This window comes from Bufo gargarizans, chromosome 1, assembly GCF_014858855.1.
Source record: "Bufo gargarizans isolate SCDJY-AF-19 chromosome 1, ASM1485885v1, whole genome shotgun sequence".
Taxonomy (NCBI): domain Eukaryota; kingdom Metazoa; phylum Chordata; class Amphibia; order Anura; family Bufonidae; genus Bufo; species Bufo gargarizans.
The window spans coordinates 452,117,470-452,131,845 of NC_058080.1; the positions used below are offsets into that span (position 1 = coordinate 452,117,470).

Sequence of the window (14,376 nt, forward strand, 5' to 3'; positions counted from 1 at the left end):
TGAGAGATTTAGCCACCGACACTGGTGTGTCACTCTACCGAATCCCCACGTCCGTTTTCACCTTGTACAGTGGTAGGGCCAAGGCCTATGATAATGGTCAGCCCCTCCCAAGTTCGAGGCCGCGGACTGGAAATGCGGATGCGGACAGCACGCATTTAAGTGAACAGAGCTTGGCCCCGCCCAGGCCAGTTAATACTAGTCATGATGTCACTGGGCCTGCGGTAAACAGTGAGAAGGCCGTGGCGCTACTGCCAGCGCCGCTGCCTTCTCAAACAGCTGATTGGCAGGGGTCCCGGGTGTCGGACCCCCGCCAATCAGATGCTGATGATCTATCCAGAGGATAGATCATCAGTTTAAAAAAAAAACACAGAACCCTTTTACGGGGTGGAACATGATCCAGAATTCTAAACTTAAGATCTTTTTCTTTATGCCCTAATTCAGGGGTGGCCAACCTTACAGACACAGAGCCAGAAAAAAAAAAAGCATGACTACCAGGAGCCACAAGCTATACATCGCGTGATTGTGATATTTTAATAGTTCACACTTTTTCGGGCATGGCGATATTACATATGTTTAATTTTTTATTGTTTGTAAATTTGGGAAAGGGAGAGATTTTAAACTTTTAGTAATAATTATTTTTATTTTTTTTACTTTTCATTTTTTTTATTTACTATTAGCCCCCTTAGGGGCTACAACCCTTGTCCTATTCACCCTAATAGAGCTCGGCGCCACCAATGGTTAGAATTTATAATACTGGGGGTGGGGGGCGCACTGCACCACCAATGAATGTAATTAACACATTAATTCAAGTATAGGAGGCAGCTGGTGCCGGCGGCGGTATCGAATACACGGCCTCAATAACAGGGCATGCAATCTGCCGACCCGCAGCAATTAACCTCTTAAGTGCCGCTGTTCGGCGGATCACATGCCTTGTAATTGAGGCTGGGTGCTGGGTATGTGATACCGCTGCCGGCACACGCTGCCTCCTATACATGAATTAATCTGTTAATTACATTCATTGGTGGTGCAGCCGCTCCCCATTGGTGGCAGCGGCAGAGAGGGACTCCCTCCTTCTCCACTGTGCTAGTGAAGAGAACATGGTATGCGCTGAGAGCGGCGCGTGCCATGTTCTCTATTAGGCTGCGCTAGAGCCTCACTTGAAGAAGCAAAGAGCCACATGTGGCTCGAGAGCTGTGGGTTGGCCACCCCTGCCCTAATTCATCAAAATGCTTTGGGACTGGCCAGGGCTTCTCCAGCCGGGAGTAATGAGGAGGCACTCGAAGTGTGACTTTCCCCCCTGCTCCCTTTGTGACCCAAGTGCTGTATGTAATTCTGTCTGCCTTTTGCTGGTGAAGAGTTGAATCTCCCATGTAATGTTCTTCTTTCACCAGCAGATGGCAAACCAAATTATAAGCAAACTGTCTCTACAAGAGCCGGAGGAGCCACAGGGGAGGTTTAAACCATGTAACCCCTGCCCCCTTGTATAAGCTTCTGTGGTAGCTCATTTTTATCTAAAGCACCTCCAAACCAAGGTTTCTCTATTCAGATAATTCTGAGGAGCTGTTCTGTATAAAATAAAAAGGTTCACTCTTCTCCCTGGAAGTTATTGCCACCATAAGATATTCTTTCTGTTATTGATTTAGATTTTTTATTTTTTTTTTGTGATTTTGATTAGAATCATTTATAGCAATATTAGGCTACTACGGATCCGATCATATTAATGCAGACGGAGGCTCCGTTCAGTACGGATCCGTCTGCATTTAGAAAAATTTCTAAGTGCGCAAGATGCCTGAGCGGATCCGTTCAGACCTTCAATGTAAAGTCAATGGGGGACGGATCCGCTTGAAGATTGAGCCATATGGTGTCATCTTCAAGCGGATCCGTTCCCATTGACTTACATTGTAAGTCTGAACGGATCCGCTCGCCTCCGCACGGCCAGGCGGACAGCTGAATGCTGCAAGCAGCGTTCAGCTGTCCGCCTGTCCGTGCGGAGGCGAGCGGAGCGGAGGCTGAACGCCGCCAGACTGATGCAGTCTGAGCGGATCCGCTCCATTCAGACTGCATCAGGGCTGGCCGGAGGCGTTCGGGTCCGCTCGTGAGCTCCTTCAAACGGAGATCACGAGCGGACCGACGAACGCTAGTGTGAAAGTAGCCTTAGCAGGCCTTGGAAGGCCATGTGCTGATTCTGTATGCATCCTTGGCTTTCATGAATTCTTAGAAAATCTATCCAATAATGATTTGTATGGCGCAGAGTATAATGAAGAATAAGCTATTGATGTACTTTTGCTTGCTGACGTAACTGATGTACCTCTACATTAACCCTGTCTATTGTGTGCCACAGATTGCCTTTGCCCATGACACTACCAGAGTGATCCAGTGTTATATAAAACATGCCAATGAGAAACAAAGGAAAGCCATTTTTGAAGAGCTGAAAGGTATAACTTTGTCATAGCAATTGCCATATCTTTCGTAGCATAAAGGGTCATTTAAGGTTGCAAGCAGTGTTTGTGGAAGGAGGTCTCCGGTAAAAAATGATTATTATACAAGTTCCCGCAGCATGGCTCCTAAATTAGAAGATTGATACCTACTTGCTCCATGGTGGCCTGCGCTGCCTCTACCCTCTCCGTCTTCCGGTCCCGGCACTGTTTTCATCCAGCAGGCTATGGGCATGGTCACATGCAATGCTTTAGCCAATGACTGACTTCAGAGGTGACTTCCTACTTGTGGCCACAACCCCTCTGAAACCAGTCATTTTCTGGAGCGGTGCATGTGACCATGCCCATGCATCACCGAATGTAAACTGTGCCAGGACTGGAAGATTGAGAAAGTGGAGGCAGGTCAGATCACTGGAGTAAGTATTCTCCAGTTTTTACCAGAAACCCCCTTTAAGCATTTAAAGTCTATCTCTCGATTCTAAAGTTTTATTTCCCAAATTGATTGCTGTTTTCATGCTGGAAAACCTTCTTCTACTAGGATTACCTTGAACCAGCTATTCATTTACCCTTCAGTGTAGCCTGTCAGACTAGCTATCTTTCTATTTCTACACTCTTTGCCCATTGTCCAGAGTTTTCTGTACCCAGTACTATGAGACGCAGTGCAGGTACTGCGGAGAAGGGTTCTGCATGCCTAGCTGTTGGAGGGTAGGGCTATCTCCTTCCTGTTCACTGCCGATGGCCACTTACAGCACCATGCTTTCTCCATCCCTATTTTGCAAGTGTTGTGTAGGAGCTGTTAAGGGAGAGGGCAAAAGCGAGTGTTAGTTTAGCAGCGATGGAGATTCTGTGATCCTGTTGGTTAGCTGGCAAGGGCATTCACGAAAAAATGCGCTCTGGAGCGCGCAGGTTTACATGTCACAAACAGGAAGTGCCCGGCCATAAGCGGAGGCGGATTTAGCATGTATGGGCCCGAGATGGCCTTGGGTGGAGTGTGGACAGTGTAGGAATCAGTATTATTTTGTAAAGATGTAATTGGCGGTTCACGTTAATTATTCTGCTGCTTTTTGCTGGGTGGGAAGACACTCGCGCCAACCCCAAAATTCTACTTACCTGGTCAAACAATAAAATATTTAATTTGCAATGGTCTATTCATTGCATATTAATACTTTTTGTGGGATAACCCTCTTTAATGTGATTGATGTATAGAGTTTTGTTGAAGCTACCACAAACAGACAACATGTTCTTCTCAAATAAAGCATTTATATTTTACCATAAATCTTTGTTTCCAACAGAACACATAGTGGATTTGAGCAAGTCTAAATATGCCCGAAATATTGTAAGGAAGTTCCTTATGTATGGGTAAGCGATTATATTCTCTATAGTTATCACTGTATCTCATATCTATCTTTATCTACGTGTATTTGAGTTTTTTCGGTCTCTGAAATGCTAGTTAAAAGAAATAAAATAACAAAACAATGTAACAGTAAATCCTTTGGGATACGAGGAAAAAAATAATTACTTCTATTGAGTTCAGCCTGTTATCCTGCTAAGTTGATTCAGAGGAATGGAAAAAAGCAAACTTATGGAAGAAAAATTCCTTCCCGACTCCAATCAAGCAATTGGGATAACTCCCTGGATTAATGACCCATCTCTAGTAGCTATTACCTGTAATATTACACTCCAGAAATACATCCAGGCCCCTGTTGAACTCTTTTAGTGAGTTTACGGTGACCACCTCCTCAGGCAGAGAGTTCCATAGTCTCACTGCTCTTACCCTAAAGAACCCTGTGAAGAAACCCTCTTTCCATGACTGGGCCCCTTTTTTTTTTCCAATGGTGGAATCACTGAACCGTGTAAAGAAAAGTCTGGATATCCTGGTTATGGGACATTTGAACCTGGAATTCTGATCATTGACAACCACCTCATAAGGGTTTTTGCCTTCCTCTGGATCAACACTGTAGGATTATAGGTTGCACTTCAATAGACCCAAGTCTTTCTTCGACCTTACTGTGTGACTATATGTATGTATATTAAATTTGTACGTATAACCTGCTTTGCCTCTGATTTTCTCGCTTGTATCATTGGGGGACACAGGACCGTGGGTATAGCTGCTTTCTGCCACTAGGAGGCGACACTAGGCTAGAAAGTGATAGCCCCAGCCAGGAGAGAGCATATCAGTTTGTGCCAAAGCAGTAGGAGTAGCAGTAAAGAACTGACAACACAGTCAGAACACTGCCTACGTCAGTAGGTCCGAACAAAAAACTGAACCCCAACCGATAACCAACCACCGCCATGTTCGGTAACAATGGAAAAACAAAACAATGGGTGGGCGCTGTTTTCCCCAATGAACTCAGCAAGAAAGAGATTTTACAGGTGAGTCCACAAAAATCTCCTTTTCTCGCTCGTATCATTGGGGGGACACAGGACCGTAGGATGTCCCAAAGCAGTCCACGGGAAGAGAAAAACAATACTCGCCCATGAAAAACTGCCCGCACAGCTGCCTGCAAGACTTTCCGGCCCAGGGCAGCATCTGCCGATGCCAGGGAGTGCACCTGGTAAAATTTTGTGAACGTGTGGGAAAGTCGCCTTGCCTCTCTGTTTTCACGGGGTGTATAGCCGGTGACGGATTTCCTCACCGACTATCCTCCCCCTAAGAAGCCAATGTAGACCAGGGCAGCCTCGATCCCCCTGCTTTCCCCCCCCCCCCAGCCTAAGGGTCACCCATGTCTCTAAGCCCTCTGTTCCAGCTTCCTGCCACCTAGGTGCCAGTGGCTGAAGGGATGACCCTGCTGGTTCTGCCGGATGGAAGAGGACCTGGACAGCATCGAATGGCTGAGTATAACTCCCCCCACCCCCGGTCCTTAGTGTGCTAGGACCTGGGTACACTCCTCTCTGGAGTGGTACGCTTTATCAATACTCCCCGGGGGGGCCAGGTTATGTTTATTTTACATAGGCCGCCCGCCTATATATATAGGCGGGCAGCCGCTCCGATCCGCAGAGACTCTGGCACCGTTCCTACTTCTTCCGGCGGCCCACCGACATGCTCAGCGGTCGGCCGCGGCTCAAATTTAGGGCCCTAACTTCACAGCCAGGAAGGCCTATGTGGTACCTCCCTCTGAGAGGAAGGGTCTTCGCTTCCCGCCACCGCAGCGGGCGGTTCCTTACCCTCTTCCCGCGCTTCTGTTGCTGCAGCCGCGTCTCAGGAGGAGCATAGGACCTTGGTAGCCTCTGTTTGCTGGTAGGACGTTTCTTTACTCCCTCCTTAGCCTTGAGTCGGTCATTTAGGCTTATTCAGCCATGTCTGAACCCACCAATGACCCCCGCCTGCCTACTGTTAAGCACTTTGCATGTACTTTATGCAATCTGAAATTCCCTCGCTGTCAGTCGGACCCTGTATGCTCCACATGCTCTGTCTGGGGTAACACTGCCCCCCAAGCCTATGCAACCGCCTTACAGCTCTAATTCTGTGGAATCGGGCTGGGTGCGTTCCCTATCCTGGGCGGTGGAGGATCTTGTTAAAATATCCCAATCCACCCTATCCCTCATGGGTCGCTTGTTTGATAAGTCCCCACCAGAGAAGTCCTCACTATCCTTGGGCGAACCCCTTAGGAGCAGGTCGTCTCAGAAGCGAACCAGAGCAGGATGCCATTCCTCCTCTGACGTTTCTGCCCCAAACCCCCCCCCCCCCGGAGTAACGCTCGGGCATATCCTCTATTCCTGGGGAAGTCCTGTCCGAAGGGGAGATTGGTTATTCACTATCTCACATGGATTCGGAATCATCTTCTAAGATTGCTCCCATGGTGGATAGCCTAGTAATGGCAGTCCGGGTGCAAGACGACCCTCCCTCCACTAGCCAGGGAGTGTCCTTCCTCCGCTTCAGGCAAACTTCAAAAGTGTTTCCCTTGCATGACGAGTTTTCTCTGGTCAATGCCAAGGCCTGGGACCACCCTGATCGTCGCTTTGCCCCACCTAAGCGACTTGATTTACTATATCCCTTCCCGGCTGAGTCCATGACAAAATGGGTTTCCCCTCCCAAGGTGGATCCTACAGGCCCACATTTCAGACACATGGGCACTCGAAGTAGTCACATCAGGTTACAAAATAGAGTTTACATCCTCTCCCCTGGAGCGCTTCTTTCGGTCCAAAGTACCCAAGGAGGCAGAAAGGGCCTCCGACCTTGTTCCAGGCAATCCATTCCCTCCTGGCTTGAGGAGTGATCTCCCCGGTCCCTCGGATGGAACAATTTATTCAAACCTGTTTGTGGTTCCGAAGAATGAGGGTTCTGTCCAGCCAATTATGGACCTCAAATTGTTGAACCGGTTCCTCTGGGTTCAACACTTCCGGATGGAGTCCCTTCGCTCCGTCATTGCTTCACTGGACCAGGGAGAATTCCTTTCCTCTATAGACATTCAGGATGCATACCTACACGTCCCCGGCGCACCAGCGCTTTCTCCGTTTCGCTTTAGGACCCCATCACTTTCAGCTTGCCCCCAGATCCTCGCTCCACTACTTGCCCTGCTTCGTTCCAGGGGCATCACCTTGATTCCTTACCTAGACGACATTCTGGTTAAGGCGGCAACCTTGGCTCAGAACGAGGCCAGTCTTCGTATCACCTTGGATACCCTCACTCAGTTCGGTTGGCTGATGAATTTCCAGAAGTCCTCACTGGCCCCTGCCATACGACTCACGTTCCTGGGGATGACCCTGAACACGGAGGAGGCGTTGATCCGCCTCCCTGTGGACAAGCAGCTGGCACTCCAGCGGTCAGTTCGTCTGCTTTACCATCGCAAACGCCCATCTATCCGTTGCATCTATCCGTTGCTGTATGCAAGTCTTGGGGGCTAAGGTCGCTTCCTTCGAGGCGATTCCATTTGCACCATTTCATTCCTGTCCGCTTCAACTGGCGATCCTGACTTGTTAGGACAAATCTCCAGAGTCCCTGGACCGTCGCATTGTTCTGCCTACACAGGTCCGTCTAGCTCTCAGGTGGTGGCTCCAGACCCCGACTTTGCAGTCGGGGAAGTCTTTTTCTCCCGGTCTCGTGGACAATCCATTACCACCGATACCAGCCTTCAAGGATGGGGAGGAGTCTTCCCTCCCAGGACGGTCCAGGGCTTATGGTCTCATTCGTAGTCCCAACTGCCAATCAACATCTTGGAACTCCGGGCCATTCGTCTCTCCCTTCTCCATTGGGCCCCTCTTATGAAGGGCCAGCCAATACAGATTCAATCCGACAATGCCACGACTATGGCTTATATCAACCACCAGCGGTATTGATGAGGGAGTCGGCAAAAATCCTGAGGTGGGCGGAGTTACATGTCCCTGCTCTTTCAGCAGTGTTCATTCCAGGAGTGGAGAACTTGCTGGCGGATTTCCTTAGCCGGACGACTCTGGACCCGGGGGAATGGTCCCTGCACCCGTAGGTGTTCGAACAGACCGGTCTCCGGTGAGGTCGTCCGGAGGTGGACTTGATGGCGTCCAGGTTCAACCACAAGCTTACCACCTTCTCTTGCACAAGTGATCCCAAGGCATGCACCGCAGACACTCTGGTACCGACGTGGGACGGGTTCTCTCCAGTGTATGTGTTCCCTGCCTCTCCCTCTCCTGCCGCATGTTCTACGCAGGATCAAGACGGAGGGCGTTCTCATCGCCCTGGACTGGCCCCGTCGGGCATGGTACTCCGACGTCGTCGTCCTCCTAGGAGACACACCGTGGCCCCTTCCACTCAGGGCCGATCTGCTCTCTCAGGGACCTGCTTCCCATCAGCATTTAGAGTCGCTATGTTTGACGGTGTGGTTGTTGAAACCGCCATTTTAAAAGAGTGAAGTTTCCCTGATAGGGTTATCCACACCATGATCAAAGCCAGGAAACCAGCCTCATCCAAAATTTACTACAGGACTTGGAGGTCCTATCTGGGCTTCTGTGAGAAACGTAATCTCCCTCCACTACAATTCTCTCTTTCCACTATTCTCTTTTCTGCAATCCGGCTTAGAATTGGGACTTGACCCTTTTAGGAGCTAAGGGCAAGTGGCGGCGCTGTCCGTTTTGCTTCAGCGCCCTCTGGCTTTGAAAGGCCCGGTTAAAACCTTCCTCCAAGGGGTGGCTCATATTATTCCCCCCTTGCCTTCTTGGGATCTGAACCTCGTGCTGGGTTCACGTCAATCGGCTCCGTTTGAACCGCTACGGACTGTGTCCCTCCGTTATTTTTCTTGGAAGGTTGCATTCCTGGTGGCTATCATGTCCATCAGGCATGTCTCAGAGTTCGCAGCGCTTTCCTGTAGGGAACCTTTTTTAATCCTTCATAAGGATAGGCCGGTGCTCCGTCCCATTCCTGCCTTTCATCTGAAGGTAGTTTCGGCCTTCCATGTTAACAAGGACATTGTCCTCCCTTCCTTTTGCCCAGCTCCCTCGCATTCTAGGGAGCATTCTCTTCACAAGCTTGACGTGGTTCAAGCTCTGAGAATCTATCTGTCAATCTCTAGCTCTTTCCGTCGCACAGATGCGTTATTCGTGCTTACTGATGGTCCTCGTAAGTGATGCGCCGCTTCTAAGGTGACGATTGCCAGGTGTATACGCTTAGCAATCACTGAGGCATACCGTTCCCGGGGCAGGACTCTGCCCCCTGGAATCACAGTCCACTCAACCAGAGCGGTTGGCACTTCCTGGGCCCACTTCCATCATGCATCAGCTGTCCAGTTGTGTAAGGCGGCTACGTGGTCTTCCTTATACACGTTCACAAAATTTTACCAGGTGCACTCAGTGGCATCGGCAGATGCTGCCCTGGGCCATAAAGTCTTGCAGGCAGCTGTGTCCTTAGCGTCCGCGAAGGCAGTTTTTCCCATGGGCAAGTATTGGTTTTTTCCCTCCCCGTGGACTGCTTTGGGACATCCCACGGTCCTGTGTCCCTCCAATGATACGAGCGAGAAAAGGTGATTTTTGTGGACTCACCTGTAAAATCTTTCTCGCTGAGTTCATTGGGGGAAACGGCGCCCACCCATTATTTTTTTTTTCCCATTGTTACTGAACATGGCGGTGGTTGGTTATCGTTTTTTTTTTTTTTTTGTTTTTTTTGTTTTTTTTTTGTTCGTACCTACTAACGTAGGCAGTGTTCTGACTGTGTTGTCAGTTCTTTACTGCTACTGCTTGGGCACAAACTGATAGCTCCTCCCCTGCCAGCTACACCCTCCCCAGCCAGGAGAGAGCATATCACTTTCTAGCCTAGTGTAGACTCCTCGTGGCAGCAAGCAGCTAAACCCACGGTCCTGTGTCCCCCAATGAACTAAGCGAGAGAGAGATTTTACAGGCGAGTCCACAAAAATCTTTTCTTTTATCAACAGATCAAAACCTCAAGTTGCAGAAATAATAAAAAGTTTTAAAGGACAGGTGAAGAAACTTTTGCGACATTCTGAGGCTTCCTATATTGTGGAGTACGCATACAACCACAAAGCCATTTTGGCACAAAGGAACTTGTTATGTGAAGAACTGTATGGAAACACATTTCGGTTTTACAAGGTAAATAATCGAGAGGACACCTTACCATAGTTTAGATAAAGACAAGGCTTACATTTTTATAGTTGCTCATTGAATTAAAAGGATCCTTTTACTTTTTGTATTTTACTGTATGGGCATCTTGACGTTGAATCGACTTTATTTTTCAAACTTTTTTTTCACTTTATTTTTTTGTCCCACTTTGGGACTTCAACATTTGGGGGTCTGATCTCTTTTACAATGCATTCCAATACTTCTGTATTGGAATGCATTGGCTGTATGTGTAATACAGTGTATATTACTCATACAGCTTACTGCCTGTGAGATCCAGCCCCCTGGATCTCACAGGCTCTCCACTGGAAGGCATCGGGCTGCCTTCCATGCCATCGGATCCCCGTCACAGCAGCACTGGGACCCAATGGCAGCTCCAATCCCTGCCCGACATCGCACGTGCCGCGGTCGGCCCCAAGCCTGCCTTGAGTGTTCCTCTATGGTGCAGCCTGCTGGTCAATGTCAGTATAGCACTGACATTAAAATACAATAGGGATAGTGTATTGTATTTTAGAAGTAATCAAAAGATTGCCTGCTATAGTCCCCTTGTGGGACTATTAAGTGGTTAAAGAAGGTAAAGTAAAAAGCTTTTCAATGAAAAAATAAAATCTCCCCCACATGTTTGGTACCGCTGCGTCTGTAATAACCCGCACTACAAAAATATCATGTAAATTATCCCCTACGGAGTATGCTGCAAAAAAAAATTATAATATGCCAGAATTGCTCATTTATTCTTAGTTGCCACCGTAAAAACTTAACAACAAGTGATCAAAAACTACAAGTTGTCCTGCAAAAATCAAGCCCTCACACAACTCCATAGAAAGGAAAAAAAAAAAGTTATGGGTCTTGTGATGTGGCGATGCAAAAAGATTTTCTTTTTGAAAAAAGGGGTTTATTGCACAAAAGTAGAAAAATGTTTAAAAAAAAGTACAGGTGAAACTCGAAAAATTAGAATATCGTGCAAAGTTCATTTATTTCAGTAATGCAACTTAAAAGGTGAAACTAACATATGAGAGACTCATTACAGGCAAAGCGAGATATTTCAGGCCTTTATTTGGTATAATTTGGATGATTATGGCTTATAGCTTATGAAACCCCAAAGTCACAATTTTGAGGTACCCTTTGCTCAGGGGGTATTGGCTAATTAGCTGACTAGAGTGTGACACTTTGAGCCTAAAATATTGAACCTTTTCACAATAAGGAGATTTTTTGTATAACTTACCAGTTAAATCTCTTTCTCGCTCTTCCTTGGGGGACACAGACCTTGGGTATAGCTCAGCTCCCTAGGAGGCGTGACACTAAGTAAAACTGTTAAGCCCCTCCTCCATCAGCTATACCCTCAGCCTGGAGATAGAGGCTACCAGTTGCGTGTCCAAGTAGTGAAAGGATAACAACCAATAACGGAAACAACCAGCCAGCAACCCAACGGGGCGCCAGACCATAACCCTGTAACCAAACACAGAAGGGTGGGTGCTGTGTCCCCCAAGGAAGAGCGAGAAAGAGATTTAACTGGTAAGTTATACAAAAAATCTCCTTTTCTCGCCCATTTTCCTTGGGGGACACAGACCTTGGGACGTTCAAGAGCAGTCCAAGAAGGGAGGGACCACAAACCCAAGGCGGAACACCACCAGAGCATCAGGAAACCGCTGCCTGCAAAACCAGGCGGCCCAAAGCAGCATCCGCTGATGGATGCGTATGCACCCTATAGAACTTTGTGAAAGTGTGCAGAGAGGACCAAGTGGCTGCTTTGCACAACTGTTCAGCCGAGGCCCGATGCCTCTGCGCCCAGGAAGCTCCGACTGCTCTGGTGGAATGAGCAGTGACGCCGAAAGGCGGAGGTCTGCCCTTGGCTCGATAAGCCTCAGACACCGCCAGTTTAATGAAACGGGCAATAGCCACCTTGGAGACCGCCAACCCTTTGCGCGAACCCTCCGGAACCACAAACAGGGAGTCCGTGCGCCGAAAGGACCCGGTGACCTCCAAGTAAATCCTCAACGCCCTGACCACATCCAGACGGTGCAGTTCCCGTTCTCTGGGGTGGGAAGGAGAGGGACAGAGCGACGGAAGGACGATGTCCTCATTGATGTGAAAGGCGGAGACCACCTTTGGCAGGAAAGTCGGGGACAGGCCGAAGCACAACCTTATCCTGGTGGAAGATCAGGAAAGGTTCGGAGCAAGAAAGAGCCGCTAACTCCGACACCCGTCGGAGAGACGTGACGGCCACAAGAAAGATGACCTTGCAGGACAGAAGGCGAAGGGAGACCTCCCGTAAAGGCTCGAAGGGGGCTGATTGGAGCGCCGAGAGCACCACATTCAGGTCCCAGGAAGGAACTGGAGGGCGGTACGGCGGAACAGAGTGAGCCACCCCTTGTAAGAAGGTCTTAATTGGCCCTAGAGGGGCCAGGGGACGCTGGAGAAGAATAGACAGCGCCGAAATCTGACCCTTCAGAGAACTGAGGCACAGCCCCAGGTCCAGACCCGACTGGAGGAAGGACAGGATTGTGGGAAGAGAAAACCGGAGAGGTGGGATGCTCCGGGACTCACAGAACCCCAGATAGGACCTCCAAACCCGATAGTAGATCCTAGAGGATACGGGCTTATGAGCCCGGATCATGGTGCGGACTACGTCCGCGGAGAAACCCCGTCGCGTTAAGACGGCGGTCTCAATAGCCACGCCGTCAAACGTAGCGAGCCTAAATGCTCGTGGAAGATCGGTCCCTGAGAGAGAAGGTCTTCCCTGGAGGGCAGTGGCCACGGTGCGTCTGCCAACAGCAACATTAGGTCGGCGTACCAAGACCGGCGGGGCCAATCCGGGGAGATTAGAATCGCGGGGACGCCCTCTGCCGCGATCCTCCGAAGAACCCGTGGCAGGAGGGGAAAAGGAGGAAAGACGTACAGAAGGGAGAATTCGCGCCACGGAAGGACGAGCGCGTCGGCGCCGTATGCCTTCGGGTCCCGTGCCCTGGCCAGGTATAGGGGGACCTTGTGGTTGAATTTGGAGGCCATGAGGTCCACGTCGGGGCGACCCCAGCGAAGACAAAGGGCTTCGAACACCTCTGGGTGCAGGGACCATTCTCCCGGGTCGATGGTGGACCGGCTGAGAAAATCCGCCGCCCAGTTGTCCACCCCCGGGATGTAAATCGCAGATAAGGCCGGCACGTGCGTCTCCGCCCAGAGGAGAATGAGGGTCACCTCTTGCATCGCTGCATCGCTGCCTCCCTGATGGTTTATGTATGCCACAGCCATGGCATTGTCCGATTGGATCCGAACAGGGTGGCCCCTCAGCAGATGGGTCCAGTGTCTGAGGGACAGAAGAATCGCCCTCAGTTCCAGAATATTGATTGGAAGTCTGGACTCCGATAGAGACCAAACGCCCTGGACGGACCGGGGAGGGAAATGGCGCCCCCCCCCCCCCACCCCCGTAAGCTGGCATCTGTGGTAATCACCAGCCAGTTCAGTGGAAGGAAGGACTTCCCCCTTAGAGGGATATGCAACCACCAGCCGAGGGAAGCCCGAGCCAGGGGAGGCAGAAGAAAGGTCCTGTCCAGACTCCTCGGTGATTTGTCCCAGGCCGACAGAATTGCCCTCTGAAAGGTGCGGGATCGGAATTGTGCGAACGGCACCGCTTCGAAACAGGCAACCATCTTTCCCAACAACCGCATGCTGGATCTGAGGGAAGGGCGGTGATGACGGAGGAGACTGCGAACCGACCCGCGAAGGGCCAGACGCTTGTCCGACGGAAGGCGGACCTCCGCCAACTCTGTATCCAGGAGCATCCCCAGGAAGATCAGCCGTCTGGAGGGGGTAAGGGAAGATTTGGGGTGGTTGATAATCCAACCGAACCGCGTCAGGGTCTCCAGAGTGAGTTCCACACTGCGGGATGTCTGAGAGAAGGAGGGTGCCTTGACCAGGATGTCGTCCAAGTATGGGAGAAGAAAAACACTTCTTGAACGTAGAAGGGCCAAGACAGGGGCCAGGACCTTGGTGAACACTCGAGGAGCCGTCGCCAGACCAAAGGGAAGGGCGACGAATTGGAAGTGATCGTCCCCCACCGCGAAGCGCAGGAAGCGGTGATGACATGGAGCAACCGGAACGTGGAGGTATGCATCCTGAATGTCGATTGAGGCCATGAAATCCCCTCTTTCCAGGGAGGCCACTGCGGACCTGAGAGACTCCATCCGGAATCTCTGCAGTCGGAGAAAACGGTTCAGGCGTTTTAGGTCCAAGATCGGACGCACTGAGCCTTCCTTCTTGGGAACCACAAAGAGGTTCGAGTAGAACCCCCTGAACCTTTCCGTCGGAGGCACGGGGGCGACGACACCATTAGAGAGTGAATGGCCGCGAAGAAGGCGGCCACTCGTACGGGATCTCGCGGAGGACGGGATCGGAAGAAACGGTCTGG

General features: G+C 50.1%; 1 protein-coding gene across 1 annotated transcript in view; it reads left to right on the forward strand.

The window, feature by feature from the left end:
- The window catches only part of LOC122932591 (pumilio homolog 3-like), an 86,947-nt gene that overhangs the window by 33,399 nt on the left and 39,172 nt on the right, over nucleotides 1-14,376 (forward strand). The window contains exons 6-8 of the mRNA XM_044287095.1: nucleotides 2,342-2,435; nucleotides 3,728-3,794; nucleotides 9,773-9,947. Coding sequence (XP_044143030.1) covers nucleotides 2,342-2,435; nucleotides 3,728-3,794; nucleotides 9,773-9,947 — 336 coding nt within the window. The remainder of the gene's footprint in view (nucleotides 1-2,341; nucleotides 2,436-3,727; nucleotides 3,795-9,772; nucleotides 9,948-14,376) is intronic.